Source organism: Cebidichthys violaceus, unplaced genomic scaffold (genome assembly GCF_023349555.1).
Source record: "Cebidichthys violaceus isolate CVI_PGR_0920_01 unplaced genomic scaffold, fCebVio1.0.p SCAF_41, whole genome shotgun sequence".
NCBI classification, from domain to species: Eukaryota; Metazoa; Chordata; class Actinopteri; order Perciformes; family Stichaeidae; genus Cebidichthys; species Cebidichthys violaceus.
In genome coordinates this window covers 1,749,230-1,766,826 of record NW_027176606.1, presented here as the reverse complement: position 1 = coordinate 1,766,826, position 17,597 = coordinate 1,749,230, and the positions used below count along the sequence as shown (strand labels likewise).

Genomic DNA, 17,597 nt, shown 5'->3' with positions numbered 1-17,597 from the left:
TTTATGGCTTGTAATTGTTTTTTTTAAAGGCACTCTGTGATTTGAAATGTCAATAAAAACATTATTTGCTTCACTTATTTTGGTTTTGCCGGCCTCCTTTAATGTACTGTGAGGTGTTTCCGATATAATTATTCAACATAATCTGTTTGGAGGTTCACAAAAGTCACAAATTAGTGACATAAACACTGGCACTTTCTTGCTCTGTATCCATTTATTATTCTGTCATATATTTTTATTTTTTATTTTTAGAGTGATAAGGAGCCAACTGGAACCCACCTATCAAGCATTTTAATTGAGGAATATGTGCATTAATAAGTGTTAAGCAGCCGTTTATCTTAGCTTAGCATGTAAACATAAACACGTTGATTAGTCCCGCTTTAAAGGCAGAATGACAAGGATTTATTGCGACACAAAATTCAAAGTTGGCCCCTCCTCCCCGACTCAAGTGCACGCCCCCTTACCGCAGTTAAAGTTACGGTGCTCGCCAGCGTGTGAAAGCCGACCTCAGATTCCCTCTCGTTTTAGAACAAGCTTTGTTTACCTGCTGTTAGAAACAAGCTTAAAGACAAATCCAACATGAGTGAAAATTAAAAAAAACAGCATGTGAAATTCTCTATTTGTTAGTGACGAATCATCTTTAATGAACAAGTTGAGATTAATAGTACAAAAGAACACATTTCATATATAAATACAGAACATACTTTTATGGTCCTTGAAACAATCCTGGATCATGACGTTTATAAAGAATGCCCATTAAAAACAATATCAGAGTCCTGTATGTACAAAAGTCTCTCATTTGGTTCCCCAGGCCGGCCTAAACATCTGGACAGTAAATGTACATTAACTTCATTTCTTTAATCTGTAAAGTTTCTAAAGCCTTATAACAAAGACTTACACAGTAAGGAAATTGCCAGAAGTAGAGCATTACTCAAACTCAACACTCAAAAGTCCTTCACATATTTTTACATAATTTATTTTATATACGACTTGAGATAAGAGAGTACAGTATGACTGAACTAGTGGCTACTTTTGGAGTAAACAAATTGACAATATTTCTCTGTAATAGGTCAGTCAATAAAGAACCACCCATGTTACAGAACATTTTTGGTTCCCTCTGATCCAAACGCACACTTCGACAATTGGCGGCCATTAAAGGATCTGTATTGAGCCTGGTTTTACTTGAGCAAATGCAATAACATGCCCATAAAGTATGATGAGTACGCGTTTTAGTGGTTAGTATCAATGTGCAAAATGACATGCTTTGTTTTCAATTCATTATATTGGAAGTTGTTTGAGGTAAAGGGCTTTTCAAGCAAGTCGTAGGCCGGTTCATTGAGAAGGAAGACCGAATAAAGGACAAAATTAGCTGTTCAAAACAAATTTTAGTTGACCTTCAGATGTCGTAAAAGTTGAACGTTTGCCGACTGACCGTCTTTCGATTGGCCGCCGGTCTCAGGTGTGTTTGACGGGGGATATAACGAGAGGCGCGGAGTTCTTCCCGTCCTGGTGGAGACAGGGGCTGAAGATCGGGTACAGTTTCTCGTTGAAGGTATCCATGAAGGTGTAGAGATGCAGACGTGCCTTCACATCGTAGAAAGAAATCTGGCCTCCTTCGTAATCCAGGAAGACCCCCACTTTAATGGGTTGGGACGGCAGCAGTAGAGGCAGGCGGATCGACGCCAAAGCCTTCACCTCGGCGTTCTTCAGCCACAGGCACCAGTACCCGCCCTCGGGGCTCAGCTTGATCTCGCCCTTGCGGCGGGCCAAGGCGCTGGCCATGCCCAGCGTCCAGGCCGTCTTGCGCCCCACATCCACCTCCCAGTAGTGCCGCCCGGAGCTGAGACCCTCTCGGCCCAGGACGAAGAGGGCGGGGTTGAAGCGTTTCGGGCCCTCGGAGTGGACGGTCTTCCGCTCTTCGTATCTCACCTGGCGGCCGTCATCGGACACAGCCAGGTTCTTCTGGGCCGTGACGGGATCCAAGATCACCTCACCTGGACAGAATAAGAGGCTCATTATAGAAATGACTTCCGATGTCCCTGTTATGGTTCACCCTTTAATTCCTTTATTTGATTATTTACTGAACTGCACCCAAATAAATTCGCCATCTTGTAAGAAGTACTTGGATCCTTTACTTAAGTAAAAGTAGCAATAACACAAGAATACAAGTAAAGGTCCTGCTCATCAATGAATGGGAACATTCCGTTGTAGTAGAGCTATAAGGTACCATAAATTGAGAAAGTAAAAAGTTCCTTCAAGATTATACACTGCACAATGGTGCCGGTGACCTTTAGCCTCTTTAACTGGCTTTATACCTCTGGATTGAGCTTCACTGTGCTGTGAAGAAATGGCGTCCTCTTGTGGACTATTGGGAGAACTGAACGTTTTTTGAGTTTTGGTCACACTGCTCATGATTGTCAAACACTTCTTGTTTTCTTCTAAAAAAATCTCTCAAGAGTCCCCAAAGTGCTGCTCACCAAATTTAAAGTCTTACTCACTTGAATAGTTCTGGACCTTCCGGAGCTCTGAGAGAGAGAGAGAGAGAGAGAGAGAGACACCAAGTCAACAAGTCATCCTTCCAAAGAGCCAAAGTCAAAGCAGATGGCACGTGTGGGTGGTAAACATGTAGATCTCATCCAGAGCTGTAAACGCTTGAGACATGTGCTGCTGTCAGTCATCTCTCCATTGATTTCAGGCGGTGGTGAACTTGTGGCATCAACACCATCTCCATCTGTCCCACCATCTTGTATGTGTGAATGTGTGTGCGTGTGTGTGTGTGTGTGTGTGGGGGGGGGGGGGGGGTGTTGCTGGTGCAAAGATGAGTCACTTATCTATTTCAAAGTGCTCGTACAGTGACCTATATTTGGATTTTGCACAGGAAGTGTGGCTGGTATAAGACAACGAATGATGGGGTTTAATCGTAGCCGTTGAAATATGACTCTTATTTTGAAAGCATACAGTATATCACTATGAGCAATTTGGAAGACTTTAATTTTTCCAAATCATCGCACATCAGTGCAAGTTAACACAGGGGGTGGACAAAATAATAGGAACAACAATGCAATGAGCGAGGAGTCAAACGTTAAGCCCTCACCTTTCCCGTACAGTCTCTTGAGCTCCTCCTGGAGCTTGTCCAGAAGGCTGCTGACCGAGGAGCGGATGGTTCCCAGGTAGACGTCGGTGTTGATGCTGACCGCCGACCAATCAGTGGGCTCGGACGGGGGCGACAGCGTCGCCAGGTTCTACGGGAAAATCGGAGAGCAAGGTAAAATGAATTTAAAAATGGAACCTCAGGGGAAATAAAGTCTTTGCAGGGAAAAACACTAAATATGATTCCTTTGAGGTAACCAATCTTGACAGTGAGCAGATGTATCTGTATGAACCAAAAGTAGAACAGCAGGTTTGTATCAGAGGAGTTACAGATCCACAACAGTGAATGTCTTGCACGTATGCTCTCAACTTTGTTCTCAATGCGTGGCGGTGGTGCTTTTGCTTCCTCTCACACTTATCTGGGAACTTCAAAGACGTCTTTCATGAGAGGAAAAATCAACATTTTATCTCCATAAACAGTGCAGGGTAAATGCACGAGGGGGAACTTCCATAACAGCTGGCTGTGTTCAGGGAGGCGTTTGATGTTGTGTTGCAAATCTCCTAGCAACCGCAACCATGCAGGACCGCTGGATAATTGGCAGTGTGGAAATTATGGGGATGAATAATGATGGCAGAAAAACAGGATTTCTAAAAAATACATATTGTTCCCGTCTGCTTTTAACATTATTAATAAGAGAATAAAGTCTGTTGTGGTGGAAATATCAGCAGCAGCAGAAGATACAGCGTCTTTAGGATTTTAACTAATTAGCTCCCTTGCTGTCCTAAATGCATATTAAGTGTTTTGTGTATGTAGGCTGCACGCTGGAAGACTGAATAATTAAGTAATACTTAATATGCCAGCATGCATTTTTAAAATTACACTTGGGTCGTGGTCTTGATTTCAAATATTGATCATTGTGAAAAAAGTGGGACATCTGTGGAGGATGGTGCAAGTGATGCTCATCTTTTGCTGTTGTTACAAAATGTATATATGTATATATATTTTTTGCACACATTTGGAATTTGTTCTTTAATCACAGCTAAATCTGAACACATTCGATCAAAAGCGGGACGTCCGACGCGCGACCACTACCTGCATGAAGACCACTTTGTCCTGCGTCTGCGCGTAGGCCTCCAGCTCGTTGCTCTTCCTCCTCAGCTGGCTGAGCTCGTTCTCCAGACCCCGGGCCAGTTCCTGAGCGTGACGCTCGGCCTCGCGCTGCCTCGTGGCGATCAGCTCCACCAGCTCCGCCTGACTCTGCTCCACCAGGCGCTGCAGCTCCGCGTACACCTGCCAGCTCTCCTCCAGCTCCCTCTGAGAGCTGGCCTGCACGATGGAGAGGAATGTCAATATGTGGGGTTAGCAGGGTGCAAGTTCACACGCATTTAAGTTAAGATCAACTCAAAAGGGAATCAAATCAAAATGAGCTTCATTACTTTACTGCGGACAGATTGGAAGTAGTACATCCTTCGTATGAATGTCCTCTTGTGTTTTCTTTTTTACGTCTTATGTATAAATCACTTTAAATATCCTTGTTCTTGAGGGTGTGATCAAAATAAACTCGCCACGCCTTAAGGTCTACATTTATTGCATGTCTGTAACAGGGTTAGGCCTAAAATAAAAACATAAAAAATCAATTAGAGTCCAACAAATTGTTTCAGTAATGACACAGATCTTTTTTTTTACCACCTTGTTTCCCAGAGTGACTGTCTGCCGCTTGTACAACCGGACCAACAGGTTACGTCACTAGGAAACCACCGAGCTTTTCATCCTAAACTCACCCTGTGCGGGTTTCAATAATAAGCTCCAAACTCCTCTGTAATTTTTTTTCATTTATTCATTAATATAAAGTTTCTTTTGCTCACTCGCATGCATGAATACAATTTTAAAGAATCCAGTGAGGCGTCATTGTCTTTATCTCCAAGTCTGTCGTGCACATGTGCAGAGTGTTTGCACAGTAAACACACACACACACCCTGATATTCAACCCTCTGGTAACTTAATCCTCATTGTATGTTTTCAAAAGTAGATACAAATGTCACTAAGCAGGAAACCAAGAGCAGCACTGAACCTGGACAATTATTGTAATGGAAAAAAACAATCAAAACCTCAATGACATGTCTGCAAACTACAATTACAATCCTTTCATTTATCCGAACAAAAGCGGCGTACTCGTCCGTGTCGTCATCCGTGGTGCTGGAGGTTAGGGTTTACTGTCAGTCTGTAGGCACAGACAGGGTATGGGAAACTAAACGTGTAAACGCTGGTCGCACCGGTCGGACGGCCTCAGACATGGATCTGAGTCTGCGGACGCGAGAGCAAAAACAAAACTGCGTTCGCTACCAGGTATGACAGAGATGTGGCCAACGTCGTCGCCAAACTTGTTGCCGCTTTTCCAACAAAAGGTAAATCCACGGCGTGGTGGGGTGAATTATCATCCCGTTCAGCAGATGTGTGTTCCCGCCAAAGGGCCCTCCGAGAAATCGGCCCGCTCACGTTTCGCAGTGCTTTGCCCCGGATCAGAGAGCAAATAAAGCTCTTCGCGAGAGCAGACTGAGCAAATATTTAACATGCACCAGGTGAGGGAAAGCCCAACAGACCGCCGGATCAACGCACTCTTAAAACACATGACAAGCATGTTTAAAAATGGCACAAAAGGTGCTGATTCAATCTAAACTATGAGACCGAAAATAACAATTGGATATTGGTGTTTTGGATCGACTCACCTTGATGACTTTGATGGATTGTTTGATCTCCTCCAGTTTCTTGGCTCTCTCCTTGATCAAATGCTTGACCTCCGACTTCTTCTTCACCAGATTGCTCTGCGAGGAGAAAATCAGGATTGTGTCTTGTTGAGATCAATATTCACACGGCTTCATACCGTGGAAAAGTCACGCGACAGGTGCTCGAAACTGTCAGTGAGGCTTTCATCAGGTGCGTTTAAGCCAGGATACAGAATCAAAGCCCATCCACATCAAGCCCATCAATCAATCAATCAAAAAGTTAGTTGTGAGCACATTTTCTTTTATACAATACTCAATGTGTGGCTACAGCTCACCATCTTCTTCTTCCACTCGTGGTCAACGGAGACGATGTCGTGGGACTTGTGCGTGGACTCGGCGCAGGCCGTGCAGATGGCGGTGTGGTCCGTGCGGCAGTAGACCTCCAGGAGACGCTCGTGCTTCTTGCAGATCTTGTCCTCCAGGTGGAACGTGGGTTCGATCAGCCGATGGGATATCAGGGTCTTGACCTGGCAGAAGGTCGTAGGCGTATAGCAGCAGGGTATTTGAACCAGGGAGACCTCTGAGATACTGATAGTAATCTAAATTGTAATGATCATAGTTTATTGTTAGAGAAGAGCAGAACTGACCTTTCTATGATGTCTGAGGTGGGCCTCACAGAACGATCCGGGGCAGTTCACACAAGACTTGAGGGCCTTCACCTTCCTTCCGATGCAGGCGTCACAGGGAACCTCCCCGGCCCGGGCGAACTCCCCGTTGTCGGACCCTTGGGAGCCCCCGTGGCTCGTGGCTGAGCTAAGGTTCAGCGTGGACCCCCGCGAGGCTCCGCCGGCTCCCGCGGCCCCTCCAGCTCCTTCGGCCAGCAACAGCCCCTGGAACTGGGAGGAGATTTCCGCCAGGACCCTGTTGACGCTCATCTCGGGCTTTTTGTGGTAGCTCTTCTTGCACATGGGGCACAGGAACTTCTTGCTGTGGTTCCAGTAGCCCTGCAGGCAGGCCTTGCAGAAGCTGTGGCCGCACGGCGTGGAGATGGGCTCCACGAACACCTCGAGACAGATGGAGCAGGTGAACTGGTCCTCAGAGAGGACACGGCCTCCTGGAGAGCTTATGCCTGGAATGCGAAGCACAGCGGTGACAGTTGATAAAAGGGGCTGATGATATGTGGTGTTTGTGTCTGACTAAAAGGGTCAAAAGTCAGTGTGTGCACAGCTACAATCTGCTGCAGTTCCTTTGGCTCTTGAATTAGGTCATAAAGAGTCACAGAGGAGAAGAGGGTGGGGGGGGGGGGTAAACACGATATTGAGCACCAGAGAGAACACAAAGTCTGTTCACATGAGCAGGAAGTGTCCAGAGAGGTGCGAAACTATCTGAGGAATGCAGAAACTCAGGACCATCTACCTCACAGCAGCGTACTGCTTCAGGTTTAAAGAGAAAAACACAACTCCCACTGGAGTTTTACACCAAACAACCACTGCTTTTGGCATCTTTAACTAAGCTTAAAAGGCTTGTTTTTCATTTAACGCAAAAGGACTAGATGTCACGTGATTATTCGTAAATGTAAAAGTTTTTGTTGTCTGTTTAAAAATGTAAACATATCAGCTAGTGTAGCATCATTTCAGGACATTAAATCAAGTAAAATAACATGTTGTCGTCGCCAAACAAACACATCGCTCAGCTGTAAGTTTTCATTAATATATGACACTGTTTTAATGTAAATAACTGTCTGTTTGCCACTCACTACACAGAAAACTGTTCTCACCTAAACATATCATGTCTTACAGTCAAAAGAAGATCTTGTCGTGTGAGATTAAGGTAGAACTTACTCTGCATTGTTTTCCTCTGACGTTGAAACACTGCAGTCCTTCACTTCACGCACCTCGCTGTGAATCACACACCCGACAGGTGCTGCACTCTTCCCTGAAATCTGAGGTGGCCCCTCCCACTTTCAGGTGTGGCACACCCGGACGTTCACACACGCCCTCCCTTTGTCGTCACACACTCTGATTTCAACGACTCTGAGCTGTAGATACAGTAAAAAAAAAATAAAAGCCCGAAACAACCAGGACGTCCTGTGCTGTAAAGACTGGGAAGTATCAGTGGGTTTAAGCTTAGCGGCTGGTGTGGAAATAAGAGAGCAGCTGTAGGTGAGCTAAAATGTTTTGCTGTTGTCTAATGTAGTTTGTGCTAGACGTGTGAATGGGGTCATAAACTCCCTTTATTCACCTTATTTATGACTGATGAGTGTCACTGGTAGTGTCTTGTGAAATAAAACACTTTATTCTTCTTGGGTAATGAGTGATTATCAGAAGGTTCATTTTTTATTTAAATTGAAGAAAAAAAAAGCACCATGTGTTGATTACTTGTAGTGACTTTATTTATTTAAGTCCCTAAACCTTCATCTGGTAACATGAATTTTACATTTACAGTTGTACATTTTCCATAACATTTAAGACAAATTCTTTGTTTGTTTTGAGAGAGAGAGAGAGAGAGAGAGAGAGAGAGAGAGAGAGAGAGAGAGAGAGAGAGAGAGAGAGAGAGAGAGAGAGAGAGAGAGAGAGAGAGAGAGAGAGAGAGAGAGAGAGAGATTAAAATCACACAGATCGATGGAATCAGTGGAACAAATAAAAGGCAAAACGAACCACTCACAAACACCAGAAATCATGTGAATTGACTTTGCATGTAGAAGGCAGTTAAAACTACAAGGAAACATGGACAATATAGACAATATTTACAAAATATGACACAAAAATACAACAATAACTCAAACTAAATTCCCTTTATGTTTGTGTATAAATTTTTGTTGCAGTGAATTTCTACATTTGTCATCATGTCTTTAATGAAACCCTGGGCGATTACATTTACTTTGCACTGAATTATATAAATATGAATTACACACAGTAAACGGTCTATTATAACATCTCATAAACTGGGAATATATCAATGTGACACCAGCAAACAACGCTGCTATGGATAAAACATGCAATAAGTCAACTTTAAATGTGTTTCTGATTACATATGGATGACTGTGATTTGCTCATCTCGTAAAGTATACCTTCATAAGTTTCAGAGGAGCGACCTCTTTCTTTGCTATCGCCAAACACGGGTCAAATATGGGGTAAACTTTGCCCGTAAAGTTGCACTTAGTGAAGGTGAAGATGTGGGTCTTGGCCCCCGCGTCGATGAAGGCCACCTGGCTCTCCTCGTAATCCACAAACACCCCCACCCTCTGGGGAGGGGAAGACAACGTCAGGGGGACCGGGTTCTGCCCGCACACGAAATACTGCCGTCCGTCCCTGTGAGCCACGGTCCACAGGCCGTTCTCCGGAGAGGGAGTTACGGGTCCTCTCCTCCTCAGTGCGCCAGAAGCGACCCCCAGCACCCAGTTGGACTTGTCCTTCACCCAGACCTCCCAGTAGTGTCGGCCCGCGGTTAGGCCCCGTGTCCCGAGAGCGAACGTGTTGTCCGTGAACCTCGCCGGGCTCGCCGGAACTTTCTGCTTCTTTGGCGCCTGCCTCACTTCTTTGCCGTCTTCGGAGACGGCGAGCCAGGGCCCTGCGGTGTTTGGGTCGATGGTGACGTCGTCTGTTGGAGCATAGACAACGAGATGTCAAATGTTATCATGAGATGAAACTCTAAAGGTCTAAAAAGAGTTGATGTTGAATTTAAATTTAAAAGTAAGGGGTGTCAAACCTGCAAATGTCTGCACTTTCTTGAGCTCTGCAGGGGGGGAGATCATAATTAGTAAAGTGATGAATTATGCTATTAATGTGTTCAATGATAAATGACAGCTCAATTCATCACATCACCTTTAAGTGATCAACTCATCTTTAGTGACAACACAGTTTATCATTGTGTTTTCATCAAGCAACTCAGCGACAGAGTCAGATACATTCAGCAACAAATGCGATCAATCACTTATTAATTTCTAATGCTGACTTTTAAACAGAGTGCGGCGAAGGCGCGTCCAAAAAACGTGGTTGGAAACACGAACTGAAGGCGAAAGAACGAGCGACACGAAAACACATTCATCACTCTGGTGGTCGATCTGCTCCCAGCCGAACTGTCCGACACGGTATATAGGGAACAATTATGGCAAAAACATCAGGATCAATAGTTCACAGGCACATTTTGCATTCAAATACATCAAAAAAGGTAATTGTGAATCACATAAATCATCCAGAAGAAACAACTATTGTTAAAATACATACATTAAAAGTAGAAAACGGTAAGATAGTACTTGCCTAAAAAAGGGTTAAGCGACAAAATAAAGCACAACCCAATGGGCCAGAATTTGCATTGATTCCTAAAATCTAGTTCGCCAAGATTTTTTTGGAGCTCCTTCCTTGGGCATGGCATTGTAGCGTGAACTTGATCAGAGTATAGGGTCTGTAGACTTACTCTCAATCGTGCAGATCACAACCACCCGAGTGACGAACGCGTCGTTTGATTCGCCGTTATACGTAAAGATTCCCGATTGGCGAGCTCTTGGATGTTCGACGCTGCTATTTGCTAACGTGGCTTCAAAACTCACCGGCGGCTGACTGCTCTCTGATTTCCAGGTCGATGGACTCTCTCGCCTCGATCAAAGATGTCCGTATGTAGCCCAAGAAATCCACTTCATTAACGGGGATGATTGTCCAGTCCTTGGTTGGTGGTAGTTCGTAGGCGTCGTTGAATGCCTATAGTTGAATGGTATACAGAGACGACGCTGTCATTGGCTGTTAACTGTGATCACGCCAAGCTTATACACCAACATGTTATACGTGAGCATGTTTAACATCAGACTGTTGGTATGTTAGCATGCTTGTGTGTTTTACACACTGTCTCAGACTTTTATTGTGAAAGGTGAGAACAGAGGAAGCGGAAACGGTATGCTCTGCATTTGTCGAGGTTGAAAGTTTGCGTCTGTTATGAACTATGGAACCTTCATGTTCCTGTATACTATAGCGCAGAGGTCTTCAACAGGGGGTCTGCGACCCCTAGGGGGTCCGTGGAGGTACTGCAGGGGTCCACAAAATCTTTGGTTGATTTGACAATTTTTTTTTTTTTTTTTTCTCAAACATGAATCTGTCCATTATTTTAATAGTTCAGTAGTGTATGCAAGATAACAGGTATGTTTATGCATGACAGTGGTACTAATAGGCCATCACTCATTTTTCGTTTCCACATTTATGTTTAAAATAAAAACGGAAATTTGAATAGCTTGTATGCATGATTATCATGCAAGGTATGTTTCTAAATGTTTATACATGGCACTAGGCCCAGTTTAATATAAAACACAATTTTATACAATAGATATATAGTTGGGGGTCCCTGTTCCATCTCTCTATCAGTTTGGGGGTCCTTGGCCAAGATAAATTGTCACTTTGCGTCAAGAAATATTTGCATTCTATGTAAATATATATATTGGATTCAGGAAGCTATTGTTGCTAGCATGCTGTACATATAGGTCCATTTAAACGTCGACATTAAAGACAAGATTATTACAGAAGAAGGTTCCTGCACCGACCTCCATCAGCGTGATATGGTCTTCAATGTGTGGGAGCTGCTGCAGCTCAACACTCTTCTTCTCCAGTTCGTCAATTTCCCGCCTCAGCTCTTTGACGAGCTCTTCAAACCGCTTCTGTGCGGCGTCGTTCCTCGCCTCCATCTTTTCTGTGAACTCTGTGTGGGTCTGCTTGACTGAAGCCATCACAGACATGAACACCTGGAAACTCGCCGCCATTTCCTTCTCTGCATTCTCCTAAAAGACAAAACAAGTCATCATTAAAACTTGTATATCAACAGTGGACATGTATGGTCATATTGTACTGGACAAGCTAGGATTTGTGTGTCGGATTTATTTTAAAGTGTTCCATGTGGTCAAACAAATAAGAAAACACCTTCCACCATTGATATTAAAGTGAACACAATTTATTTACAAAAGTTCAACGAAAGAGTTTCTGATTTGTGAAACAAAAAAGGCGAGCAAAAAAAACTAAAATAGCCAACTGTCCAAAGAAATAATAACAAACATTTCCAACCAGCGTTAACTAAGACTAGAACAGGCAAATTGTCAAATAAAAACAAATAGCAGTAGAACATTTTGATAAGTTAAAATATTGAAATAAGTTGAATTTGCAGTCCAAATACAATAAATAAAGAATATTTTGATATGTGATGTTGAAGATTTGGTTAAAATGTAAGCATAAATATGTAAATTAAATTATCAAAATGTTTGTGATTAATTAAACTGGGAGGGGAAATCATGAAATAAATAAATGCCAGTTCAAGTGTATAAAGTAAAAGATGTCTGTTGAAGGGTCAGCTCAAGTGAAAGCAGTAGGAGTAACATGTGTAAGTTGTGAGAGTTGAAAGAGCACAAAAGGTGTATTATTATATTTAAAGTTGAAGACCTGAGACTTGAAAGGGTTATGTGAGATTTTGAAGAAAACCTACTTAAACCTGCCTCAACCAGCCTAGTTGTCTGTAAATACATTTAATTTAAAGATTTCTAGATTTTCCTGAGTTCTTCTTGATGTTACCTGGTAAACATATATATAAGGCTACAGTGTATAAATGTATATTTTGTGGTAAAATACAAATATGTCTTTATTTTAGGCTGCTCTATGTTCATTTTGAAAGACATGTTTATTTGGGAGCATTTCTTTGTGTGACTGAGACTCTCCGGTGGATTAATTAAGGCTGATCATCTACAGGTGTGTGCTTGAGTTAATGGCAGGTGTGCAGAGCTGATAAATAGAGGCTGGTCTGTGGTGCCTGTAACACTCTGACTGTCTGTCCTCCAGAGTGTAGAAGTCTTCTGACTTTGAACTCACCTCGGTTTGTTTCTTTGAACAATTGATTTCTTCGATCCTTTTTTCCCGATCCTGTATCATCAGCTCCACTTCTCTTTCTTTCCTCTTACTCTGATTCTGGGAGGGAAATGAAAACATTAGTTGTAGTGGAAATATAGTTTATTTTTTATGCTGTGATGCACTTTTTTCACAGTATCATTACAAAGTAAAAGGCTACCATACCTGTTGAATTATTCAGCATTAATAGGCTATTATATATATAAAAAAAAAGAACTATAATATTGAAGCCTGTTCACACCAGAAAGAGAATATTTAGAAGTGCATCTTCACAAAATATTTGGTTGTAACAAATTGCTGTAAAGATACAAGAAATTCTCAACAGTAATGTACCGTTTTTCGTAAATACAGCTGAATACAGTTAAATCCAGCAAAAGTTGAGGCCTAGGAAGATTAAAAAAAGGTGGATTTGTTGTAGCTGGTGGAGTGATGTTCTAGTGTATAAGTTGACATTTATTTTGTATTTAACAGTAATATGAATACAATAACAGAACCCCCTTTTCCTTTTTTGAAAAACGTTTACTTACTGTAACAGTTACATTTTTACACAAGTATACGTACTTTTATTTTTACTTGAGTAAATTGTCTTTTAAAGTAGCAGCTGATTTATATTCTCATATTATATATTTTCTGCACAAAAACCAAAGTAACACAACATGAAATGTGTTTTATTACCAATTTTTGCTGCGACGCAGCCTCCGCCGTCACAATCGCGTGCCCGCTGTGGTCGGTCTGAGCACAAATCTGACATATGAACTCATCCTCCCGCTTGCAAAACAGCTCCAGGATCTTCTCGTGCTTCGCACATATCCTGTCTTCCAAGTTCCTAACTGGTTGAATCAGCTTATGTCTGCTCAGGGCTGCCGCCGTCTTGTGAGGCTCCAGGTGACTCTCGCAGTAAGACGCCATACACACCAGGCAGGACTTTGTGGCCTTGACTTTCACACCTGTGCAGACATCACAGGCCACTTTGCCGGCTTTGGCCACGCGGGCTTTGGCCACGCGGGCTTTACCGCCCCTCACCGTACCCGCGTTTGTCTTTTTATGGTGATCCACGAACTCTCGGAAGGAGTTGTTGACCTGCAGCTCGGGTCTCTGGTGAAAACGGTTCCTTGCACACGGGACAGAGGGACGTCTCGGGGACGTCCCAGCACTTTTCAATGCAGAGCTTGCAGAAGTTGTGTCCGCACGGAGTCGAGACCGGGTCCGTGTAAAGCTCCAGACACACGGAACAGCAGAAGCGCTGGTCGTCCAGCCGGTGGGCCATGTCTGAAGCCAGAGTGACACCATATTCTCAAAAACTGACAGCGACAAACAAACAGAAACTGTGCTACTGCAGAGACCATAATTAATATTCCATTTCTGCCAGTGGATTCCTCTAAGTGCTTCACCTTTTTATGTTAAAGAAAGCCTGACACATTCACCTTGGTATGGGGAAATCTCATCCCTCAACAGGTTTAATGGAATGTAAATGGTTAAAAATAGATTTCTGCACACTGGTGGTATAAATAAAAACATGAGGAAGCGCAAAGAATGTGTTGCGATAAAATGTTTAGGTTTGATATACCCTTTGAAACATGACCAACGTTGGCAGAAACATTATTACTTGAGTGCACGTTTGAGCCCAAAATTGTCATGTTTGTCCGTTAACATTGACGTTGACGTTTTCGTACAGAGAAATAAAAATTGAACCTGCAGCATTCTACCATAGAAGTGTCTGAATTGTCCTATTATCTATCGTAAGATGCAAGAAAATAGGTCTTGCAAGAATCTCTTACAAGTTCAATACATTACATCCCACTCAAATACATTATTAGATATCAAGACATACCTGCTTGTCTCTCGGCTGTTCGCTCAGGTATGACAGGTGTCAGGTATGATCTGGACCACTGGGCGTAACTGCTGAAACATGATCTGTGATTGGTGTTTTTTTTGTTTTTTTTTATTGCAACAAATCATTTCCTACCTCCCCTTGAGGCTTTTAAATAGTTTTGTTGGGAGAGTTTGTACTTTCCGGGGCGGTGAGGTTTCCAGTTATATCGACAGTCGCTTCCTCGTCCACATAACCTCGTCGTGTTAATTCAAAAACTCTCTCGGAGCTGCTTTATAAACTAGACAAGCTTATGACAAAGTTCTTAAAAAAATAAATGAAAACTCCACAAAAAATGTTTTTAATGGAAAACCAGATTAACGGCGTCAGCAATCCAAAATGCACCTAAATCAGACAGAAGGCACACTAAATTTGGCCATTTTTTTTACTATTGGTGTGTAGTTTATACTGTATGGAATTAGTGTGCAGTATGAAATAATTTGGGAGCGTGTCTTTGTGCGAATGAGACTCTCAGGTGTGGAGAGCGGGGGATTAATCAAGGCAAACCACTAACAGGTGTGTGCTTGAGTTAAGGCAGGTGTGCAGAGCTGATAAATAGGAGCGCTCTGAATATCCTTCCTCCGGAGTTTAGAAGTAGAAACACTTTTATCTGGAGAAAGCACAACCACCGCTCGTAAACCTGTTTTATGTCTTCTTAATGGTGTAATGCTCTCTGTCCGTGACAATGGCGTAGTTGGGCCACCGTAACAGATCTGAAGTTTGACTCGATGGTGGCGCCAGATGAAGTCAAGTGTTGACCGCCGAAGTTCTTGCAATTAAGCCTAAGGGAGACAGGAATGTCTGCAGAAAATAATATGGCAATCCATCCAGTAGTTGCTGAGATATTTCAGTACGACTGACAGACCGCCATTGGTTTTATTCCAGAATTGTCCAAAGGTGCTCTAGAAGGCCCACGTTACAAACGCTGCATGATCATGGATGGACTACTGAGCAGGTTATAGCCCGAAATGTCAGGCACCTCTCCTGGCCTTCACCAACAAAATGTCACCCAATGAGATGAGTACCAACCAGGAAGAGACTCAAAGGGAACATACATGACTACAAAGAGATGCAAAACAACTGCAGAGATATGCGAAATGGCTGAAAAAGAGACACAACAGACCACAGGCTGACACACAACTAATGAAAAGGGGCATAGCAATCAGGAGGACACTCAAAATGACCACAAAGAGACACAAAAAGACTAGAAATACACGGATACAACTGCAAAGAGACGCACAAAGAGATGCACAGTCACTGCAAAGCAACACAAAAAGAGGCTAAACAACAGTAAAGTCTGTTGGTAGGGCCTTTTACCCACCATCCCATTGTCTCATAACCCTCCCATGTGCGTGATTGTATAAAATATTTATTCTATTGCCCTTCAAAATGTGTTCAGTGCAATGCAGACCGCAGCGTTTAATGTGTCAGTAGCTGCATTCCTTCACCTCCGCCACTAGTGGGCGGCCTCGGGCTGCCAATGAGGGCTCCGCCGGACGCTTTACGGTCATGTTGCATTTCCGCCCCTGTACACATGCACAGTGATGCTGTCATCCAGGGCAACGTGTGAGCACAACCGTGGTAAAAAAAAAAGGCTGAAATCCTCCAAAAAGTAATCAGTGAATACTGTCGGACCAGGTTAATGTCATGTTTCTTGTGATTCTGGACCCGCAACTTTGAATGACGACCCTCAGATCCACCACCCAACCGAGCTCTCGTTCAATGAGACATTACAGAGGGGGGGGGGGGTCCTGTTCCAAGAAAGAAAGGCCACCTCTGGGTCTCTGAGGTGCTATTGATCCTCCTCACCTTCTGCATCTCTCTCTCTCTATCTGTTGCATGCTATTGATTCTCTTATACATGTCTTCATTTTTCCTCAGTTCCTATTGGGAAACTGTCTGTTTTTAATAGTTAATAATGTTGAAAGCATGTCGTTAAAAGAAGACTTTCATTTTAGTACCTCTCACAACTTTGCCCCAAAAGAACCAACTTTCATATTTCTGTTTTTATTATTGCAGTAAATCTGTTGTTTGAACTGTCAGTCTCACCTGCAAGTGCACACAACCTGTGCATCGGCTATGATTGCTGCTGTGTGTGTGTGTGTGTGTGTGTGTGTGTGTGTGTGTGTGTGTGTGTGTGCGTGTGCGTGTGCGCGTGTCTGTGCATGCATGCTATAATATTCAGCGTAGCCCCACAGCAAACCCACTGCAGAGATTGTGTCGCATGATGTTGTGGGAGCTACAATTTCTTCGAGTGGGGGATTCTGCTTTCTCTCCCTGTCGCAGTGTCAGTCAAGGTAAATGTATTCCTCCCTCCACCCCCCCACCCCTCTCCTTTCCCTCCCCCTTTTCTCTTCCTCTCTCTGTCCACCAGCAGCTCCAGCTCTCTTTTAATCTTTTTCACACATCTGTCTTTTCTTTTTTTCTTTTTTTTACTCCCCTTTCTTGTCTTGTTTTTTTTTGGTTTTCCACAACCCAATCCAAAGCCTCTCTTTCAGGTTTATAAATAGACGCTATATACCCTTCTCTTATTCTCTCCGTTGCTTCCTGTAGTTTCTCCCCTTCTCTGCAATCCAGCACTATAGTCTCTGCTGGCAGCTATGCGCTGCGCTCAACGTCCCACCTCCATCTCTCTCTCTCTCTCTCTCTCTCTCTCGTGTTATAATTTGAAGAACTCTTGAGAGAGCCTGGTCTTATTCAAGAGAACGTACAGCTTCAGGTTACGGCTCTGGCTTTCCTCTCTTCCGCAGAAGAAAAAAAAACCCCAATAAGCTCGCTGTGCATATAGTTTTCTCACATCTCAGCATGTTGCTTCCTCTAGCTCACTCCTCCCTGTGCCCATCCTCCGCCTCCCTCCCTATACACTCTCTGGTTTCTCAGAGAGAGGGTATCGGCGCTCTCACCTCCTCCAGGGAATTCGGTAGCGCTAGAGAGCGTTACAGATAGCCGGTGCGGGTAGTGTCACGCTCTCTGTGTTACCGATAACCTTCGCTGTGCCCCGGCAACCGGAGGACAAAACCCACAGCTTGAAACGCCGCCGCCTTG

General features: G+C 43.4%; 2 protein-coding genes across 2 annotated transcripts; both read right to left on the bottom strand.

The window, feature by feature from the left end:
- Nucleotides 1–621: 621 nt before the first annotated feature.
- btr12 (bloodthirsty-related gene family, member 12) lies at nt 622–7,712 on the bottom strand. Its single transcript, XM_068728350.1, has 8 exons — nt 7,653–7,712; nt 6,459–6,940; nt 6,147–6,338; nt 5,815–5,910; nt 4,181–4,414; nt 3,092–3,239; nt 2,496–2,522; nt 622–1,991 (listed from the first exon to the last, which is right to left on the bottom strand). The coding sequence occupies exons 1-8, from the start codon at nt 7,657–7,659 to the stop codon at nt 1,453–1,455; spliced, it is 1,725 nt and encodes a 574-aa protein (XP_068584451.1). The 5' UTR covers nt 7,660–7,712; the 3' UTR covers nt 622–1,452.
- A 1,151-nt stretch (nt 7,713–8,863) lies between these two features.
- LOC137885847 (E3 ubiquitin-protein ligase TRIM39-like) lies at nt 8,864–14,577 on the bottom strand. Its single transcript, XM_068728152.1, has 7 exons — nt 14,515–14,577; nt 13,838–13,952; nt 13,359–13,794; nt 12,737–12,743; nt 11,339–11,493; nt 10,361–10,508; nt 8,864–9,411 (listed from the first exon to the last, which is right to left on the bottom strand). The coding sequence occupies exons 2-7, from the start codon at nt 13,948–13,950 to the stop codon at nt 8,864–8,866; spliced, it is 1,407 nt and encodes a 468-aa protein (XP_068584253.1). The 5' UTR covers nt 13,951–13,952; nt 14,515–14,577.
- Nucleotides 14,578–17,597: the final 3,020 nt, after the last annotated feature.

What these genes read in the sequence shown, in the direction of transcription:
- btr12 (XM_068728350.1), bottom strand. An exon ending in ACCTCAGACATCATAGAAAG is followed by an intron (nt 6,339 to 6,458) that starts GTCAGTTCTGCT and finishes ACCTTCTGCCAG; the next exon opens with GTCAAGACCCTGATATCCCA. An exon ending in AATCCATCAAAGTCATCAAG is followed by an intron (nt 4,415 to 5,814) that starts GTGAGTCGATCC and finishes TCCATCGTGCAG; the next exon opens with GCCAGCTCTCAGAGGGAGCT.
- LOC137885847 (XM_068728152.1), bottom strand. Translation starts at nt 13,950, where the DNA reads ATGGCCCACCGGCTGGACGACCAGCGCTTCTGCTGTTCCGTGTGTCTG. An exon ending in TGCAAGCTCTGCATTGAAAA is followed by an intron (nt 13,795 to 13,837) that starts GTGCTGGGACGT and finishes CCCGTGTGCAAG; the next exon opens with GAACCGTTTTCACCAGAGAC. An exon ending in ACCATATCACGCTGATGGAG is followed by an intron (nt 10,509 to 11,338) that starts GTCGGTGCAGGA and finishes ATTCAACTATAG; the next exon opens with GCATTCAACGACGCCTACGA.